The sequence below is a fragment of the Pyxicephalus adspersus genome, chromosome 3 (assembly GCF_032062135.1).
Source record: "Pyxicephalus adspersus chromosome 3, UCB_Pads_2.0, whole genome shotgun sequence".
NCBI classification, from domain to species: Eukaryota; Metazoa; Chordata; class Amphibia; order Anura; family Pyxicephalidae; genus Pyxicephalus; species Pyxicephalus adspersus.
In genome coordinates, this window is record NC_092860.1 from 93,681,518 (window position 1) to 93,698,661 (window position 17,144).

The following is a 17,144-nucleotide window of genomic DNA, read 5'->3' on the forward strand; positions in this document are numbered from 1 at the left end:
CATGCAGAGCATCCTAGGGGCCTTAAAGCTCAATACACTCTCTGGTACAACTTCTAGTAGCTTGGTGTTGGTGTTTGCATGGGTTTCTTGGAGGTTTTCATGAGGTTTCACATGAACCTACTGCTTACCAACTCCTAAGGCTTACTACTGGTTCATTGCAATGCTGAAACAGAACTGTGTTTAGGCAACGACTTTGAAGAATGGGTAATTTTACAAATAATGTAAAATTAGAACATGTAAGATCATTTTTGATTTGTTGCGATGTAGTCATACTACTATTTTCAGGCCACTAGATTCCGTCAAATCATCTTAGTGAAGAAACTAATGGGATGAACTGTTGTTAATGAATTTATTACTGCCATGCAGATCTCTTCATGAGTTGCATACTTGTCCTAGCATCAGTTCACCAAGTATAAAAGCCAACATTCTCGAAAAAAAAGTAATAAAATAATAATTTTTTAAAAAGACTTCAGCAATGAAAGCTTACACATTTCCTTTCAATTTGAGAAGGTTTTACTGTGCATTACAGAACTGTTGGTAGAGATCAAGTGGAAGTAAAATCCATTGAGAACAAAATACCACATGTTTCTCTCCTTAGCATTTTCTAATTCTTCTTCATGGCTGATGACTCCAAAACTACAGGAAGACTGAACAGTGACAGAGCCATGAGGGCACATCAAGGGGACATTGCAGCACTGGGGTCAGTTTGGTAGATGTGTGCCATAATGGCAAAACCCTGGCTACCAACACGAGATCTTGCCCAGTAGGACCCAAGTCAGCCAGGCATGCACATCCTGAGAATAAGAGGGCACAATCAGTAAATTGTATATAATGGCAAAACTTTTTCTTAGTTCTGCTTAGGGGGAAAAAGTTAGTTCACCTGCCAACTTTTTGTTGCAGTCTGTGTCTGCACTGGGGAGGTTTGCTCCTCTTGTCTTGGTCACCATTGTCATTGACTTAGTGAGAGTAAATCCACAACACTGGCACCAAAACAAGAAGTCAGTAAAATCCTTTAACTGAGACATTTGTTCCTGTAACAACTCTTCAAGATACAATTCTGTTTTACTGAGATATTCCCATGATTCCTGTTGCATCTCCAGGTCAAGAAGTAAAGGAAGATCATTCCAGCAGGACACAAGCAGCAAATTACAACCTAATAGAAGCTTTAATCCTTTTCTACTGAATATACAGCTTAACAAAAAAAAAACGTTTTGACTTTACATACAATCAACTTATGAGGAGAGAGTATAGAGCATTATGAAATAAAATATAAATCTTTATTCATTAGCGATGAATATGATGAACAAAAGGTTTAACTTACTTATACCTTGGGGCCACAACACATTCTCATCCTTTGTCTAAACCCTTTCAGTTGCTATAGTACACTTAGTACCACATATTTTTCTTTTCAACTTGCACCCAGAGTAACCCCAGGTCTGCAATGCCCTTGATGCTTTTTTTACCTTTTTTTTTCTTTTTTTGCACGTGGTACGTTAAACTTGTTTATTACATTTAACCATTTCAGGTGTAATATAACATTATTATTAAAATCAATTTCTAATAAAGAAGTTTAAATAATACTCACCAAAGACAATCATTGGGAATCTATTGGTCTTTCTAACACTAGTCTCCTATGCCACATAGATGAGGATTGTTCCTGAAGAATGAAACAAGACTTAAGTATTTTACTCATACAGCACTTAACTAAATGGGGTATGTAGATCTAATTATAGCTTGATTAAAGCAATGTATTATATTACTACCAGAGATAATGTTTAGCTTACCTATGCAGTATGAAGCCATAAAGAAGTAGTCCAACATGAAAGGCATAGTCAGCCAGCTGGGCAAGGGAACACACTTTAGGGTGTGTTTGCAGTTTTAAGCTAGCTGACGTGCTTAAATTATGACACCAGTAGGGGAATGCGCTGCAATCGCCAACATTTCATCTTCCATAGCTCCTATCTAGCATTTGCTCTGCAGAATTCCCAGCTGGGTTCTAAAAGGCTCCTCTCCCTCTACTTTAAGATTTTCTAGTAAAAGGTGAGCAGACATTAAAGTAACACAGAACTTTCAAGTCTGATCACATGGAGTGACCCTGAGCAGTGTAGGACATTCACCAGCTGCCTGCAAAGGAAGCCAAAAGAACTGGACAGTGACCCAAATGCCACTGTGGGAAGAAACAGGCATCCAAGAGCTTGGCATTCAAGTTTAGCTACCGGACACACCCTTGTGAGGGGGCACAGCTGCAGATTATGCTGTTCAAAAAAGGGAAGGAAGGACAAGGAAAGGTTATGTACAATGTGAACCTCTCTGCTCTACAACTGTGCTCATTGAGTAGCTGCAAAGTACCAAGAATGCATTTGATCGTGTGTACACTGTCACATACATTCTTTACAGTACATACAAAAATCTATGAAGATCCTTTACTCTTCAGTGTCTTGTAGCACAGCAGGAACATTGTACAACAGAACAATGACAACATCTATCTGCTTCATTGGCCATTCATACGCTAAATACATCCATTAACCTTTATTTCCAGTGACGTACATGAAACTTGGCCAATTCTGTGCGTAACAAAAAATTTTGGACTCTTTGTTAATTTGGGGGAACTGCAGAATATATAGGAGCTGGGTACAAAGGAGAAGTATTCACATATAACACACCTGAATTTCTGACCTTAAAAAAAAAATTCCTAAAGAAATAAAAAAAAAGCTACAAAATGATAACATTTGATTGGTTGCAGTTTTAAAGTAATTTAGGTACAAGGTTGGTTAATGTATTATAAAAAAAAAAAAGAAAAAACTTTCGAAATAGAGCTGATATTGTTGGGAGAATTTTCAAATATTCGAATTTTCAAGTACTTTTTGATTAACTACTGCTTTCGATTTTAAGGATAACTAGTGCTGAAGAGGCTTAACGTGAATTTCAAACCTAAAACCTTTGATTTTCCTTTTAGATAGAATTGGCAAAGGTCAGAACCCCCGTCAGGTCTTAATGCTGTCCAGGCCTTCCTAAGATAAAGAGGGGCAGTCATTTCTGTGTGGGACACAAATGGAGATCTGGTGTTTTTTTTTTCTCTTGGCTAAATAAGGAGCTTGGGGAATAAATGAAAGATATGTATTTATTGGGGACAGGGGCATTAAAGAGAACCTGTTACAACTAAAGCAGAACTAAATCTAAAAGATGCAAGTAGGCAGGTTTTTTATTGTTTCTTCAATAAAACAAATATACCTGTTTATTCCAAATCTTCTATATAATTCAAACTAAGCTCTTCGGAGCAGGGTCCTCTCCTCCTGTATCACTGCCTGTATTTGTCTGTCATTTGCAACTCCTATTTAATGTACAGCACTGTGTAATATGTTGGCGCTATATAAATCCTGTTTATTATTATTAATAATAATAATATTAATAATAATAAACTGAGCTGCACATTTGCATGCACAGGACTTATGTCATTTTGGCCTAGCCACTGTAGTATTGGCCAAAGATCTTGAACCCAGAAGAGGTTCAGACGTCCATGTCAGAAATAGAATAAGCAGAGGTAGGTTTAGTTAAATCATTTTAAACAGGCAGGAAAGTTTGTTTAATTGCAGAACAGACATCACATGTCAATTTTCCAATAAATAAACGGCCTGCTCTGAATTTTTTTACTGATTGATTCATTTCAGTTTTGGGCTGAAACGTCAGGTTTAAATCTAAATGGGGAAAAAACTAACACTAAAGCATGTGTTCTTACTTTAAAAGAAGTGTTTGTTTATGCAGTCCCTGTGTGTATAGAGGTTGGTAGTGTTTTTCTTTACTTTTTACGCTAGAGGGCAGCAGAGTGGCTGCAATGTAAATTCCTAATCTATGGGAAACTACAAGTCCCATCATGCTGTGTTGTGTTTATCATGGAAATGGGTGTTTACACTTAGTCATAACTCTTTACAGCACAATGGGGTGGCCACAAATGAAGAACTGAGCATATGTTTTAGGCACAGGCATGATAATGATTTGCAATTCTCTGGGATATAAGGGATTTAGACTAAGTGTCTTGAAACATCTGATGTATTGAGATGAAAAGAACACAGTACCGTACTTTTAGTGATCAGACCAGATGACCGCAGTGAATGTCAGATAATTAATTGTTGATCTTTTTTACACTTGATCATGAAATGGCCCAACCTAAGGCTTCCAGCTGCCTACCATGCTGTACTGGAATTTGATGATCATATCCTATATAGAATAACACTAGGTATGTATTGTACTTACCTGTATTCCATGTCAATGTCCATATTCTATTTTAAATCTTCTTTTCTACTGTCTTTAAAACTTTAGAAAGGGCTGATTAGCTCATTTATTTACTAAACATTTTAGCACAGTATTTCCTGACCTTTTTAACATGGGGGGACCCTTGAAACAACGTTCAGGTGTCCAGGGAAGCCCCACTATAATTACTGTATCAACAGATTACAGTAAATGATGTGGGGATCGGTGGGAAGAATGTCTCATACATTGCTGGCCAGTGGGTAGCTCTTAGATGGCCAAAAATTCATTGGTGTCAGTTAGACTGACCTAAGAGGCACACAGCAACCTCTGGAGGAACCCTGGTTGAAAAACACTGATGTAGTGTGTACTGATGTAGTCTGTTTTATCTCTGCACGAATAATATCCCAGGACAAAACGATAATTTCACATTCATCCACCATAAAAGTCCAAAGATACCCTACTGCTTTAACTTTTGGGTCTAAAGTAAAATAATAATTTTTTTCTGATTTGTCCCACTCTCAAATCTGAAGCTAAAGTCCTAGTAGTACCCAATGACAACTACAAGTTGCATAATGCCCATTGGTCATTGACCCTTCTCACCCTTCTCAAGTCACAGCATATCCCAATAAAAATCTCTTCACACACACATCTCACACACACATCTCATACACACACACACCTACATATACACACACACATACATATACCCATATATATATATATATATATATATATATATATATATATTTGTCACTTCTTAAAATTAGGATGTAAAATTTACATTGTAAGCATTCCAGAATACCATTGTTAATTGCCCTACAAATGACCACAGGACTTTTGCATGTGCACTTGTATACATACATGTACCCCCAAAAATAAATCATATGCTCAACACACAGGACTATACCTGTCCACATCTTGCCTTAAATATTTCAAACAGATGGCTACCTGCAGTATTATGGAATACATTTCTTACCGGTTTACTTAACCAGCTCTAGCAACACACAAACATTTCATTTATTCAGCAGTTTTATATTTGTTTCCCTTACTGTTCACCCAAAAAGTTTTTCACACTTTACATAGTAAGTATCATCTGTTATAAATAAACTAATAACTATTTACAGGACAAATGGTGATGAAACAAATCAGGAATAATGTGCAGTGGTCCCATGGTCCTCCCATGTGGTATTGTGGTCACAGTTTGGTCAAGTTTATACTCAGAGATGCCTGTACCCATACATCTGGCATTGCTTACCTAACTTTGTGCAATTTTAAAAGAAAAGTATAAAAAAATTACTGTAGTGACAACAAATATTACATTTTCTTAAAAAAAAAATCAAATCTAAATTTAAAATGTAGTTTATTAAAATCCAAAAAATACAATAATCAGTTGTATGACAAAACAAAATCCTGTAAAATGTAACATAAATGTTAGCAGTAATATTCAGGCCTTGATCCTTCACTTCTAAAAGTTCCTTGTGAGTCCATACTTGACCTTGAGCATAAAAGAAGTCTTTCCGATTCCGTTGTGTCTCTACGTGTCCACAATTCACCTGCAGTGGTAATGGATCGTGGCCTGAGAGACAAAGTCTCAAACTTGACATACGTTTCTTTTAAAAGGTCCTCTGCATTAGGAGACTGTGGTTTACGCTGCAGTTTCATAACTTTGTAAATCAGGAAGAAAATGATAGGCAGGACAATGACACAAGCTATACTGCCGACCACTATTAGGACGGTCATCTGGAAACTGCTCTCTTCATCATTCTTAAGAAAAGAGTCTGTAGAAAACACAATGCATTGGTCTTTTTTTGGTCGAGCTGCCTTGGGGCATACACAAGCCATGTATTTTGTTCCAGGTTGTAACCCATCAATTGTTACTTTATTCTTACTAGGGTCTGTGCTCAACCTTAGCATCTCTTCTTCACCATATTTTGAATATAGCACAGTCAAACTTGAGCTGTTGGTAGTGTTGAGAGTTTTCCATGTTAATGTCACCCTATCCTCGGTCTCACTGGTTACTTTCAGATAACGAACAACAGTGTTTGTTTCAATGACATTGGAGATGTTTTTCAGTACTTCTCCTTCTTTGTTAGCTGAAGTAGCAACTTGAGACTTTTTGTTTGCAGCTTGGCTTTGCCCCTTGGTTTTCTGTGGTTTTCTTTCTAGAACTCTCACTGTGGTTGAGGTAGCAGTTGTTGGAACTCTGGTGGGTTCTACTGTTGTGTCTGGTAATGGTGATGTAGATGTTAATATCTCTGGAGACCAGATTGTGCTTATTGTAACTGTTGCTTCCCGTTCCTCTGCTTGTACATTTACTTGGTCAGCTTCTGGTCTCCTTCCAGGACGTTGTGGTGTTAATGTTGTAGTGACAACACCAACTACTATGACAGTTATTGATGCTTCTGATATGCCTGCCAAATTTTTAGCCTTGCATCGATATTCTCCTGCATCTTTATATGAAATACCATTCATGCTTAGGATCGACCATCTAACTCCATCTGCTGGGGACTCCTGAATAACTGTAAAATAAGTAAAACAAAAAGTCACTTGCAAATTTTATTATAATATACTATCCCAGTGAGTTGTAGTGGTGGTGGGATACTCTTTAACAAAAGCGTCCACATGAAGCAGTCGTGGCACTAATGGATAAAATAATCGTTAATGCACTGTATGCTTAAAACGGTACATGTGGCCTCTTCTCTTTGTTACCTATTTCTCTCCATAGGTTTAATAATCAAACAAACATTTACAGAGTACAAAGCATCAGGGGGCAAGCATGGAATTTCTAGTCAATATTAAAACTTGCAGATTATAGCATAGTTTAGGCTCCTAGGGCCCTTAAAGTATATAGGAGGGTATACTGATCGGTTTACATATTATTATGTTTTTGTCCTGTGGGATCTGAGCATTTGTTATTGAAATCTTTGATGGTATTAAATTATTTGGTTATAGGGATACATCTGCTTAAACATCATGAAAGCTTAGTGTAGAATAAGTCAAGCTTCTGCTGAAGACTACTGGTCATACCCTAGTATAACTGTTAAAGGTGCAATCAAAACTTGACTTTCATTTCTACAAACAAAGTTAAATCATAAAGTAAGTCAAAACATACTTTCACACTTCTTCCATTTGCTAAATACTTGCAAAATCATTCCATTCAGCTTAGTTCACAAATATTGGGAGACATTTAAGATGCTTTTCTGATGGTGCTTTTCTTATGTTAGTAAACATATATAAAATAGGTATGGATTTATAAGAATTGTATTTAATGTACAAGAGATCACTAAAAGGATCAAAGTTACTGAACTAGTTTAATAAAAATAATATTACTGTCAATGAATAAAAAATACATAAGCCTATTGTTTAATCATTCTGTGCAAACTGAGATGGAAAGCATTTAAATGCAAATGGTAAAATGCACTTTATTATAGATAAACATGACACCCACAGTTATCCATGTGATCTGCTCTAAGTCGTCCACAAAGTGGTGTTATGGTATTATTTTACAATAAATACAAGTATAATTCCTTGTCTACTTAATACCCTTTAAAACTATGTTTGCCCATCTTTACTTAACTTTTAATTATATGCACCTATGAAGTAGTAAAAAGACACTTGTGGGGCAAACTAATTTTATTTTCATAATGGGCCATGTAACTGTGTATATTTCATTGATAATTTGTGTTAAAAGGTGTTCTTATTTCTCATTGCAGAAGTTCTCTTGCAGGAATATAATTTAACTGCACCATTATATCTTACCTGTGTAATTAGCATTTGCATTGTTTACTCTGCTCCATAGTAGCAGGGGTGTAGGATAACCAGTAGCATCACATCTTAAAAGAACATTGCTGCCCAATGGTGATGTAATTTTTGTAGCAGATGTCATGACAGAAGGTTTGAGACACTGCTCAAGTTCAGCTTTTTGAAACAAAATTCCGGTTAAAGTTTCAGGTCCACTACACATCACTAGAGGGTCCAGGAATATCACCTGTGGATCCACAATCTTTGATAGTTCAATCAACTTTGAAATCCGACAGTCACAAAACCAAGGATTATCTTGTAGACCTTTTAAAAAATGAAAAAGAAATACATGATTGTATTTTTACGGTTATAATATTTGTATATTGAAATACAAATTGCAAAATACTGTGTGGTAAGAGAGTTGTTGGGGTATATGATCAGTTTAGTTTTATCCAAGATTCAGGTATCTACAAATAAATAATTATTTAAGACAAAGGAAGTCAAGTCAGGGGAGAATTTTTTCAGTATTGGAAGGACAATTGCATGCTTGGAGGTAGAGGGAAGATTACCTGTAGAGAGAGAGGTTAAACAGTTCAGTTGATGCAAGGAAGAATATTCAAGAGACGTGAAATATAGTGTATCAGCAATAAATCCCTAATTGTAGACCCTCCATAAGTATGTATTGAGAACTCAACTGAGAATTTCCCAATGTTAACTCACTAGATTTTTTATGGTAACATGCAGTAAGGAGCAGGCCTTTTTTTTTTCTCATTGAACGCACCCGAACGGAGTTCCAGCATCTTTTTTCAATTGGATTTTCCAAAAAAATATACAACTCTAAAGCCCTCATAAAAGCTTTCTTTACACTCTTTTTCTCACATACCTCTGTATGGAGTGCTCCCTGGGGCCTGGCACAGTATCTGGGGGGGGGGGCGGACAGTGTCTGGAGGAATAACAGGATGTGAGTTCCGGCACCTTTTTTCTTACAAAAAAAACACTGGTAAGGGGTGATTCAAACTGTATGTTGGTCCTGGAGCAGATTTAGGACAAAATTTCCAATGAGGACAATTGCTGTGTTGTAATCTGTCTGAGATGTTTTATCATATTTTGTTAGATTTCATTCTTCTTTTGAAGGCCATCCAAAATACACAAAAAAGGTTTTGGCTTAGTTATTCTATAAAAAAAAGGCATATAAGGGATCTGAACAGTGATACTTTAAAGATTTTGTGCTCTGATTCCTGGGATGGGTAACTGGAGTAAATGCCATTTGTAGGCAGCCCATAGCCAATCCCTGGTGTGCTGCTGGGAACTGGAAGATATCGTTAAAGTTGTAAGTTGAGTTGAACAACAAGGTCTTATCTGTTCATTTCATTTCCTGAGAAAGCTGAATTCTATGCTTGGGTCACCATGAACATTAAGCTACATACACACGTGCAATATTTGTCGTTGGAAAGGATCTTTCACAATCCTTTCCAACGACTAAGGACTGCAGGATGCATGAACGAGTGCTGTACCTACAGCACCGTTCTGCTCTATAGAGAGGGGAGGGGGAGAGCGACGGAGCAGCACCCTGCTGCACACTCTCCCCTTTCCCTTGCATTATGATCATCCGTGGATTCGCCAGGACGATCAATCGGATGATGGCCGCTGTACACATGCCAGGTTCTCGTCCGATATAGGCCCTGAGCCGATTATCGGATGAGAAGTATTGGATGTGTGTACCCAGCCTTAGACTAAAAGCTCTTGGTGAGAGAGTTCTACATATTTTTTCTTGGTACTGAAACATTTAGTGCTCTATTTATAAAACAGGAAATCAGACATTCCCTCTTGGGAATCTTCCAGGTCCATGGTCCAGTTTCCAATGGCAGCAATTCATTCCCACTAGGGAATATTTGAGGGAATGTCAGAAACCCTGTTTTATCAACAGATTTCTTAGTGTTCTCTGTGAAAAGGTAGATTCCTATAAATATATATATATATAATACTGCCTACTCTACAAATCTAATAAAGGAAAGAAACTATAGGGTAGGTGCTTGCTGTAAATGAATTTATTTTGGACATACATTTTAATAAATATTATCTTGGCACATTTAATTCTATACAAACTATTTTAATAACACGTGTTCTGTTCTGCAATTATATACTTATCTATTGCCAAAATGCATTTGACAGTGGTAAAATGTAATTCATTCTGTGTAAAGTGAGGATCCCCTTTTAGACAAGCTCCACTCCATTTGTAATGTGAATATTTGTTTTATTCCTACTGCTAGAATATGCTGTCAGAGGCAGTATGCTGCTTGCTATATATGCAGAGCTATTTTGTAGGTTGAGTTACAGCCTAGCGTCATGCACCCTGGTTTGCCATTTGTTCAGAGAACACCAAAATTAGAACATTCGCTATTGTTACAGTGTTCTCTTCACAAATGACAGCAGGATTACACTAAGCACATTGTCCAGATGTTGTCAGTGCATACAGGTACGTGGGTTTTTTTTTGTTTTTTTTTACAAAGTGATTTTGCATCCAGTGCCCTGGATTTTGCCCTCAGTGGTTTAATGATTTCGGTTTTCATTGGCCACTCTTACCTTAATTTCTTCTCAGTGAATTACACAATGTATTTCAAAAAGATTTTCAACTTGAATATTTCAGTCATCAAGACCCTGTATGTGATCTTAGTGTGCAGTGTATTTTTATGGCAGGAATTGTGGTAGGTTACTGAATCTATTTGTTTTAGTAAGCACATTTCTGTATGAAAGTGGGGAAAGCTACAGGAAAATTATGTGGCTAATATCATACATAAATAAAACATTGTAACAAAAATGAAATTAGTGATGGTCTGACACTGGCAGAGAGAGCTTTGAACTGTTTTACAGAAACACAAGCAATCATTGTGTTGGTCACGTTTTTCTTTGACTTCTTTCTTTTTTCTATAATGGATTTGGATTTAGGCCCCTGAAGTATAGTAGGAACGATTGTGGAATCACACATTTCATTAATTAAAAGGTTTAAAACAAGGTGAAACAAGGATCGAGATTTAGGATCCACGTTGTTTGAAGTGATGAGTGTCTGCATTAAACACATGACTGAGATTAAATGATTTCTGAAGTACAAGACTGCTAATAGGGAAATCCCTTCTAAGCCTGACTCTCATAGCCAAGTTAACTCTGTACAGTTCTGCAGTGATGTCTTTTAGTCTAGAACAGGGGTCGGCAACCTTTACTATCAAAAGAGAGAGATCATTTTTTAATGTGTAGGCCTACTTTGAAATAAATTAAACACTGAACTATGCCCCTAGAAGCCTCCAGCTTCTAACGTATCATCCTGTTACTGGCTTCTAACGGTAACGGTAGATTTTTTTTGATGGGCAGAGTTCTTTATGTTCTGATGATGCCTTAGCAATGAAATTTCAGGGGGTGTTAGCCACACGTGTCCCCCATTTGCACCTCTAATTTTGTTTACCTGTACCCCTCCATTCCTGAAAAATTGGTGTTCAGGTGCTGGAAGCCTCTAGCAATGTGTAACAGGGTAGATTTTTTTGATGAGTGGAGTTCATGTTCTGACGATGCCTTAGTGATGAAATTTTAGGGGGTGTTATCCACACATGTCCCCTAATTGCACCTCTAATTTTGTTCTCCTGTACCCCCTGTTCCAGAGAAATTGGGGTTCAGGTGCTAGATGCCTCCAGCAATGAGTAACGGTAATTTTTTTGATGGGCGGAGTTCTTTATATTCTGACAATACCTTAGCTATGAAAGGGTGTGTTAGTCACACGTGTTCCCCTTTGCACCTACATTTTTGGTTTTGTACATCTCCCCGTTCCAGAGAAATTGGGGTTCAAAGTGGGGAATAGGACAGGGTAGTGTAGTATGACATTTCTAGTTTTGTGACAGGTAGGTATAAATTTGGGGTTCGCACCTCCTTGCTATGTGAGTCGTTTATGTTGGGCTTCTAGACACAGCAACCCTGATGTTCAATGAAATTTTAGGTAGCTGTGAGGCCGAAAATTTTAAGTCGGTAGGACATACTGTTTAGGAGATATGTAGGTTTGTACCGGGAGAGATGTAGGGCTGCACTACATGACATGCTGCATTCATACACAAACATAGCTGTAAAACTTTTCTTAAAAGGACGTTATTGTACACACCCCCTGATAGATTTATTTCACATAGGTAGATTTATTTGTTAGAACACTGGAAGGGGTATCCCCTTTCTCCGCAGTGTCTACGGTAGGAAGGGGATCGCCCATCAGGGATCTCCCGTCGGCGGCCAAAGGGAGACACAACAAGGAGGCTGAGGAGCCGCATGCAGCTCCGGAGCCACTGGTTGCCGATCCCTGGCCTAGAAGAAACCATAGAAATCTGCAGTGGATGTATTTTCTGACAAACCTAGATGTGCTTGACATCCCTGCAAGAGGGTGATGATTTAACTGTCCTGACAGCGAATTTGTGTATCAAATTCCAAAAATGTAATCTATTGTAATTTATTGGCCCAAAGATATAGCGGCTGCTAAGCACATTTTCTGCAAGTACAGAAAAATTACTGTTAATCCTGACAGAAATCCTAGACATTGCAAATTAATTTCTGTTAAAAAGTAGGGGTTCTGTAGTTCTAAAATACTTGTCCTAGAGTGACAACACAGCTTCTTCATAGACATAATATATTGAGAAGGCATTATCACCCTACCTAGGATGTGTATTGCTGGAGGAATCACTAAAAAAAAATAAAGAAATAAATACTTGAAAAAGAAAATTAACCAGCACATTGAACATACAAATATGGTCTGGCACAATATACAATGCCTAATAATATGTCACATTTACCTCTTCCTTGCTAAAGTGCAGGTACCTCTCTCCTGCGCATGCGGGCAGTTCTGACTCTGGGCGTCCCTTCTCTTCCAAGTTTTATCAGTTTAGCCCATCCCGCCGGCCAATCAGGAAATAGTCTCTTAATCATCCCTGGCTATTTAGCTAGCTCAGACACAGCACTCAGCATTTGTGTAATGTGTCTCCACTAGTGCCGAGCTCCACAGCTCTGCTGATCATTTCCTGTACACCTGTTGGGTAATTCAGTGCACTCCCTGTCCAGCTCCGGTGTAACCCCTTGTTGTCCTGTTTGTTTCCCAGCCAATTCCCTTGTGCTGTTCCAGTGTTCCCCTCTGTCTGTGGTTATCCCTGTGACACCTATGCTTCCTGTTTCTTCCAGTGTCTCCTGTGTTCCCTGAGTCTGCGGTGGCCCATGTCACCCGTGGCTATTTCCTGGATCCCTGGTATTTGACCCCTGGCCTGTGACCTGACCTCTCTTGCTTGCTGCCTGCCTTGACCCCAGCCTTCCTTGATAATTCTTCTGTCTAGTGATTTTGTACCGTGTATCATCCTGCCCACCCTGGTGTGCCCAAGGACCGCAACCTGGCAGTAACCAGCAGCGCAAGATCCTTACCGCTAGAGGCCCTGAAGAAAACCTGGTTACTGCTTGGACTCTGCACCCACACTACTTCTGTGCAAGCTGTAGAGCCCCCTAGTGGCCATGTCTCCCCAAGTGTGACATAATATATATCATTATTAAAATTATCATTTTACCTATGTGGATTAGTGGTGTTCAGGAGTTCATCTTTACATTAGAACTTTTTAGAACTATTAACGTATAAAATCTATAGAAAACATTTTTTATTAATCCTCTGCATTCTCTGAATAAACCATAAGAATGGCTTACACATGTTTGAATTTTGCTTTGCAACATGCACAGCAGTTTGTACTGCTGAAGAGTTTGTTTTTAGAAATATGTTCTTACCAAGTATAACTCTCTGGGGATACAGGTCTGTACTTCTGGATACTTGTTCAGAGAAGGGTGGCCAAATATCCAGCAAATCTGAAGGCAGAGTGGTGAGCTTATTGCTAGATACATCCAGGTATGTAATGTTTTTTAGGTAGCGTGCAGCCTCAGAAGGGATACTTGCTATCCTGTTGTTGTGTAGGTCCAAAGTCCTCAATCGAGGCATCTCTAATAAAGACTCCCAAGGAAAAACAGATATCATGTTTCCATCCAGGCGTAATTCATGCAGCTGTTTCAGGTTGTAAAAACTACTGGAGTCTATGCTAGTAATACTGTTGTAGGTTACCCAGAGATATTTCAGATCAACAAGGTAATAAAAGGCTTCAGTGGGAATTCTACGAATGACTGTCTTTTCAACTCGTAGTTTTACGGTATCAACAGGAACATTCACAGGCATGTCAAACATATCTGGATCATTGCACAGAACAGACCTAGCAGGAAGAATAAACACATCACAATTAACCTGATGATATTGAAAACACTAGTTAAAGTTTGTTGGTTGCTTTAAAAAAAAGATGGTTGAATAAATTGAAAATGCTATGAGATACAAATATCATAGATCTCAGCAATGAGGAGATATAGTTTTTTCTAGTGTTATGTCAGTCAATTTACAAGGTAGGTTATGGTACTTTAGGGATTAAAGGTGCTTGAAACAGTTTCGAATCAGAATGGTTGAGAACTCAAGTTGCAAATTAAAATATTCAAATTCATTGAAAAGCTTTAAATTGTTTATTTTGGATGAAAAGTGATGGCACTTGGGTGGTGTTGGTGGTGCAATTACTCCTTGGCACTGGGAACAGGTTACTGAAATCAAGGACTGAATAATTTTAATGAATGTCAATCACATCAAATTGGTTGCAGACAGTGCAGTCCATTTTAGAGTGACAATTCCACCTGCTTCACTAAAAACGTGCTCTGATTTGGCATGCTCAGTCAATTTATAGTCTAAGACGCAGTTTTTTAGACTAGTAATCCATCAAGTGACGAGTTAAAAAACCTGGCACTTCGGAACATCCCAGATAAGATGATACCATCTGCCCTACCTGATCTTTTAATTCCCTGACCCCATGCTGCCACTACAACTGAGAATATTTGATCCAAGTGTGATTTGATCCATGTCCAAGAGGCTGTAGGTGCATTACCTGAGAGGCTGTCTTGAAGTGGCTGCATAACGTTTATTCATAGAAGCAGAGTTTTGCCTCCCTTTCAGAAAGCTTAAAGAATTTCTCAAATTTGGAGTGAAAACGGGTATCTAGTAGTGTGGCATTCTAGTAGTCATTTCTTTGTTGGATATCTCTATCTGTTGGATATCTCTCTGGTGGATCTCTCTGGTGGATGCTGAATATGCTTCTTCTGGCTCCCACTGTGAGCCATTTTTATCTTCTGCATTACCCACAGTTTACCCTGTGTTTCCACACAACATAATATCTATATATTTATTTTATCAGGAGCAGGCATAAAAAAATCTCATGCAGGAGACATCTAATGAATTAAACACCTACAACATGAAGTTTCAGGGCTGTACAAGTGACAGAGGTATCCGTAGGTTCAATGGACAAAGACCTGCAAACTTCATGGGAAGCTCTGTCATCTGAAAATGTGTCCATTTAGATGCATATTGCAGCACAGTACCTTCTTCTTTACCCCACCACTGCCCTTCTCATCACCTGGTTCCCATGTCTTGTCCAGAACAACATCACAATCACTTTATGACCCTAACCCATAATATGACAAAAATTTGACACCAAGTGCTACTTGTCCACCTACTGTTTTATCAAGACCATTTTGTTGTAATGCACCACGATCACTACTACCACAAGCCCAAACATACTTCCACCAGTACCATCACTACTGCCAAAACCAGAACAGCAAATTACAATTGTGCCGCTAATAATGCTCTCCTCCCCTGCATCTTTAGCCCTACCTGGTTTATGCACCACACAGCTTCTCTATCTCATTAGCTCTTTCTTGTGATTCACAAAAACTACTTGTCTTGATATTCTGAGGGACAGGAATACTTTCTGAAAATGAGTGTTGCATAGAAAAAGGAAGAAACTGGCTCCGGTGTAATGTATTAAGTGTACTGTCTTCATCTCCCTTCAGTGACTTAGATGATGAATGAGCCAGCCAGACCACAAGGATTAAGTTTGGCAGGTAGAAATCTGCCTTTTTTCTATATAATGAAATTATTGATAATAGGTCCTCTTTCTGCCTGCTACCACCGGTGGTGTGCTCAATGATGGTGCTACCCATAGTTTGGTGAATGAATCCAAACCCAAAAGGTTTAGTTTGAGTCAAAGATTTACTAATGGCTGGTCTTTTATGGGGCCTACTTTTGCTGTTTTGACATGATGATTATTTTTGTTTTTTAAAGGATTAAAAGTTATATTTTGATTTTATATTTTAAAACGAGTTAACACGTTTACATACCCCATGGTATGACTGTGTTTAACTGCAAAAATGTGCTGTTATTTTACTTTGTACCAGTCACAATTTGGAAATGAAGCCTACTGAGCATTTTTACTTATTCATATGCTTCCCATCCCCACAATGTGGTATCAGTTCAGGCTCCTAGTGACAGCACAATGGTTCCCTAGAATTAATGCTATCTACATAAGAGATCTTACATCTATTTTGTGATGAACAGAAGAGGCCTTTTTACATAGATGGTTTTAATGGATTTCTTTTTCCTTTTACATAGAATATTTGGATGTTCTGTCTAACAATCTCCCTGCTTAGCCTACTTAGGTTACTAATAATGGCTTGTTGAACTTTGGGACATGACAACTCACCCCCCTGCTACTTTCCTCATTTTCTTCTATTTTCCTGTATTTTGAGTTTTTATCTAGTCCTGTCACTTTTTTAGCCCCCCACCTGCTAATTGGGAAGACTGGAGTTCACAGGGGAAGGTATTTTGATGTGCCTACTCTGAAACAACTACCAATACTGTGAATACAATTGAATATTTTGATTTTGTAGAATGCATATCTATAAAGAATGCATTGTAAAGTGTTGTCACGCTTTCCAGCCTCGAGAAACAAATAATGTATTTTCTTTAGTAGCAAAACCAGCATCAGTGATATGGCAGTCACATGGCATCATTATGGCATCCCCAGGGTTGTTTATTAAAACACTATCTCATCAGCATTCTATCACCATCAAGGTGTCACTGTGGCATGCATTCTTACAATCCTCTAGTGGCTGTCCTGTGAATGTAACTAGAAAATACAGTAAAGCTGCGTACACACGTACAATTTTTATCGTTGGAAATGAACAACGAACGACGAACTACCGATTGGCCAAAAATCGTTTGTAAAAAAAGTAACCAA

General features: G+C 38.1%; 2 protein-coding genes and 1 long non-coding RNA gene across 3 annotated transcripts in view; 1 reads left to right on the forward strand and 2 right to left on the reverse strand.

Annotated features, from left to right (window-relative positions):
* The window catches only part of CFI (complement factor I), a gene marked incomplete in the record, with an annotated part of 60,346 nt that overhangs the window by 3,928 nt on the left and 39,274 nt on the right, over positions 1-17,144 (forward strand).
* On the reverse strand, positions 460-2,117 carry LOC140327769 (uncharacterized). Its single transcript, XR_011920113.1, has 3 exons — positions 1,785-2,117; positions 1,586-1,657; positions 460-794 (listed from the first exon to the last, which is right to left on the reverse strand). It is a non-coding gene; the product is annotated as an uncharacterized lncRNA (long non-coding RNA).
* Positions 5,592-14,885, reverse strand: LRIT3 (leucine rich repeat, Ig-like and transmembrane domains 3). The gene is made up of 3 exons (XM_072405700.1): positions 13,774-14,885; positions 8,008-8,313; positions 5,592-6,767 (listed from the first exon to the last, which is right to left on the reverse strand). Exons 1-3 carry the CDS (start codon positions 14,219-14,221, stop codon positions 5,680-5,682), a joined length of 1,842 nt encoding a protein of 613 aa, XP_072261801.1. The 5' UTR covers positions 14,222-14,885; the 3' UTR covers positions 5,592-5,679.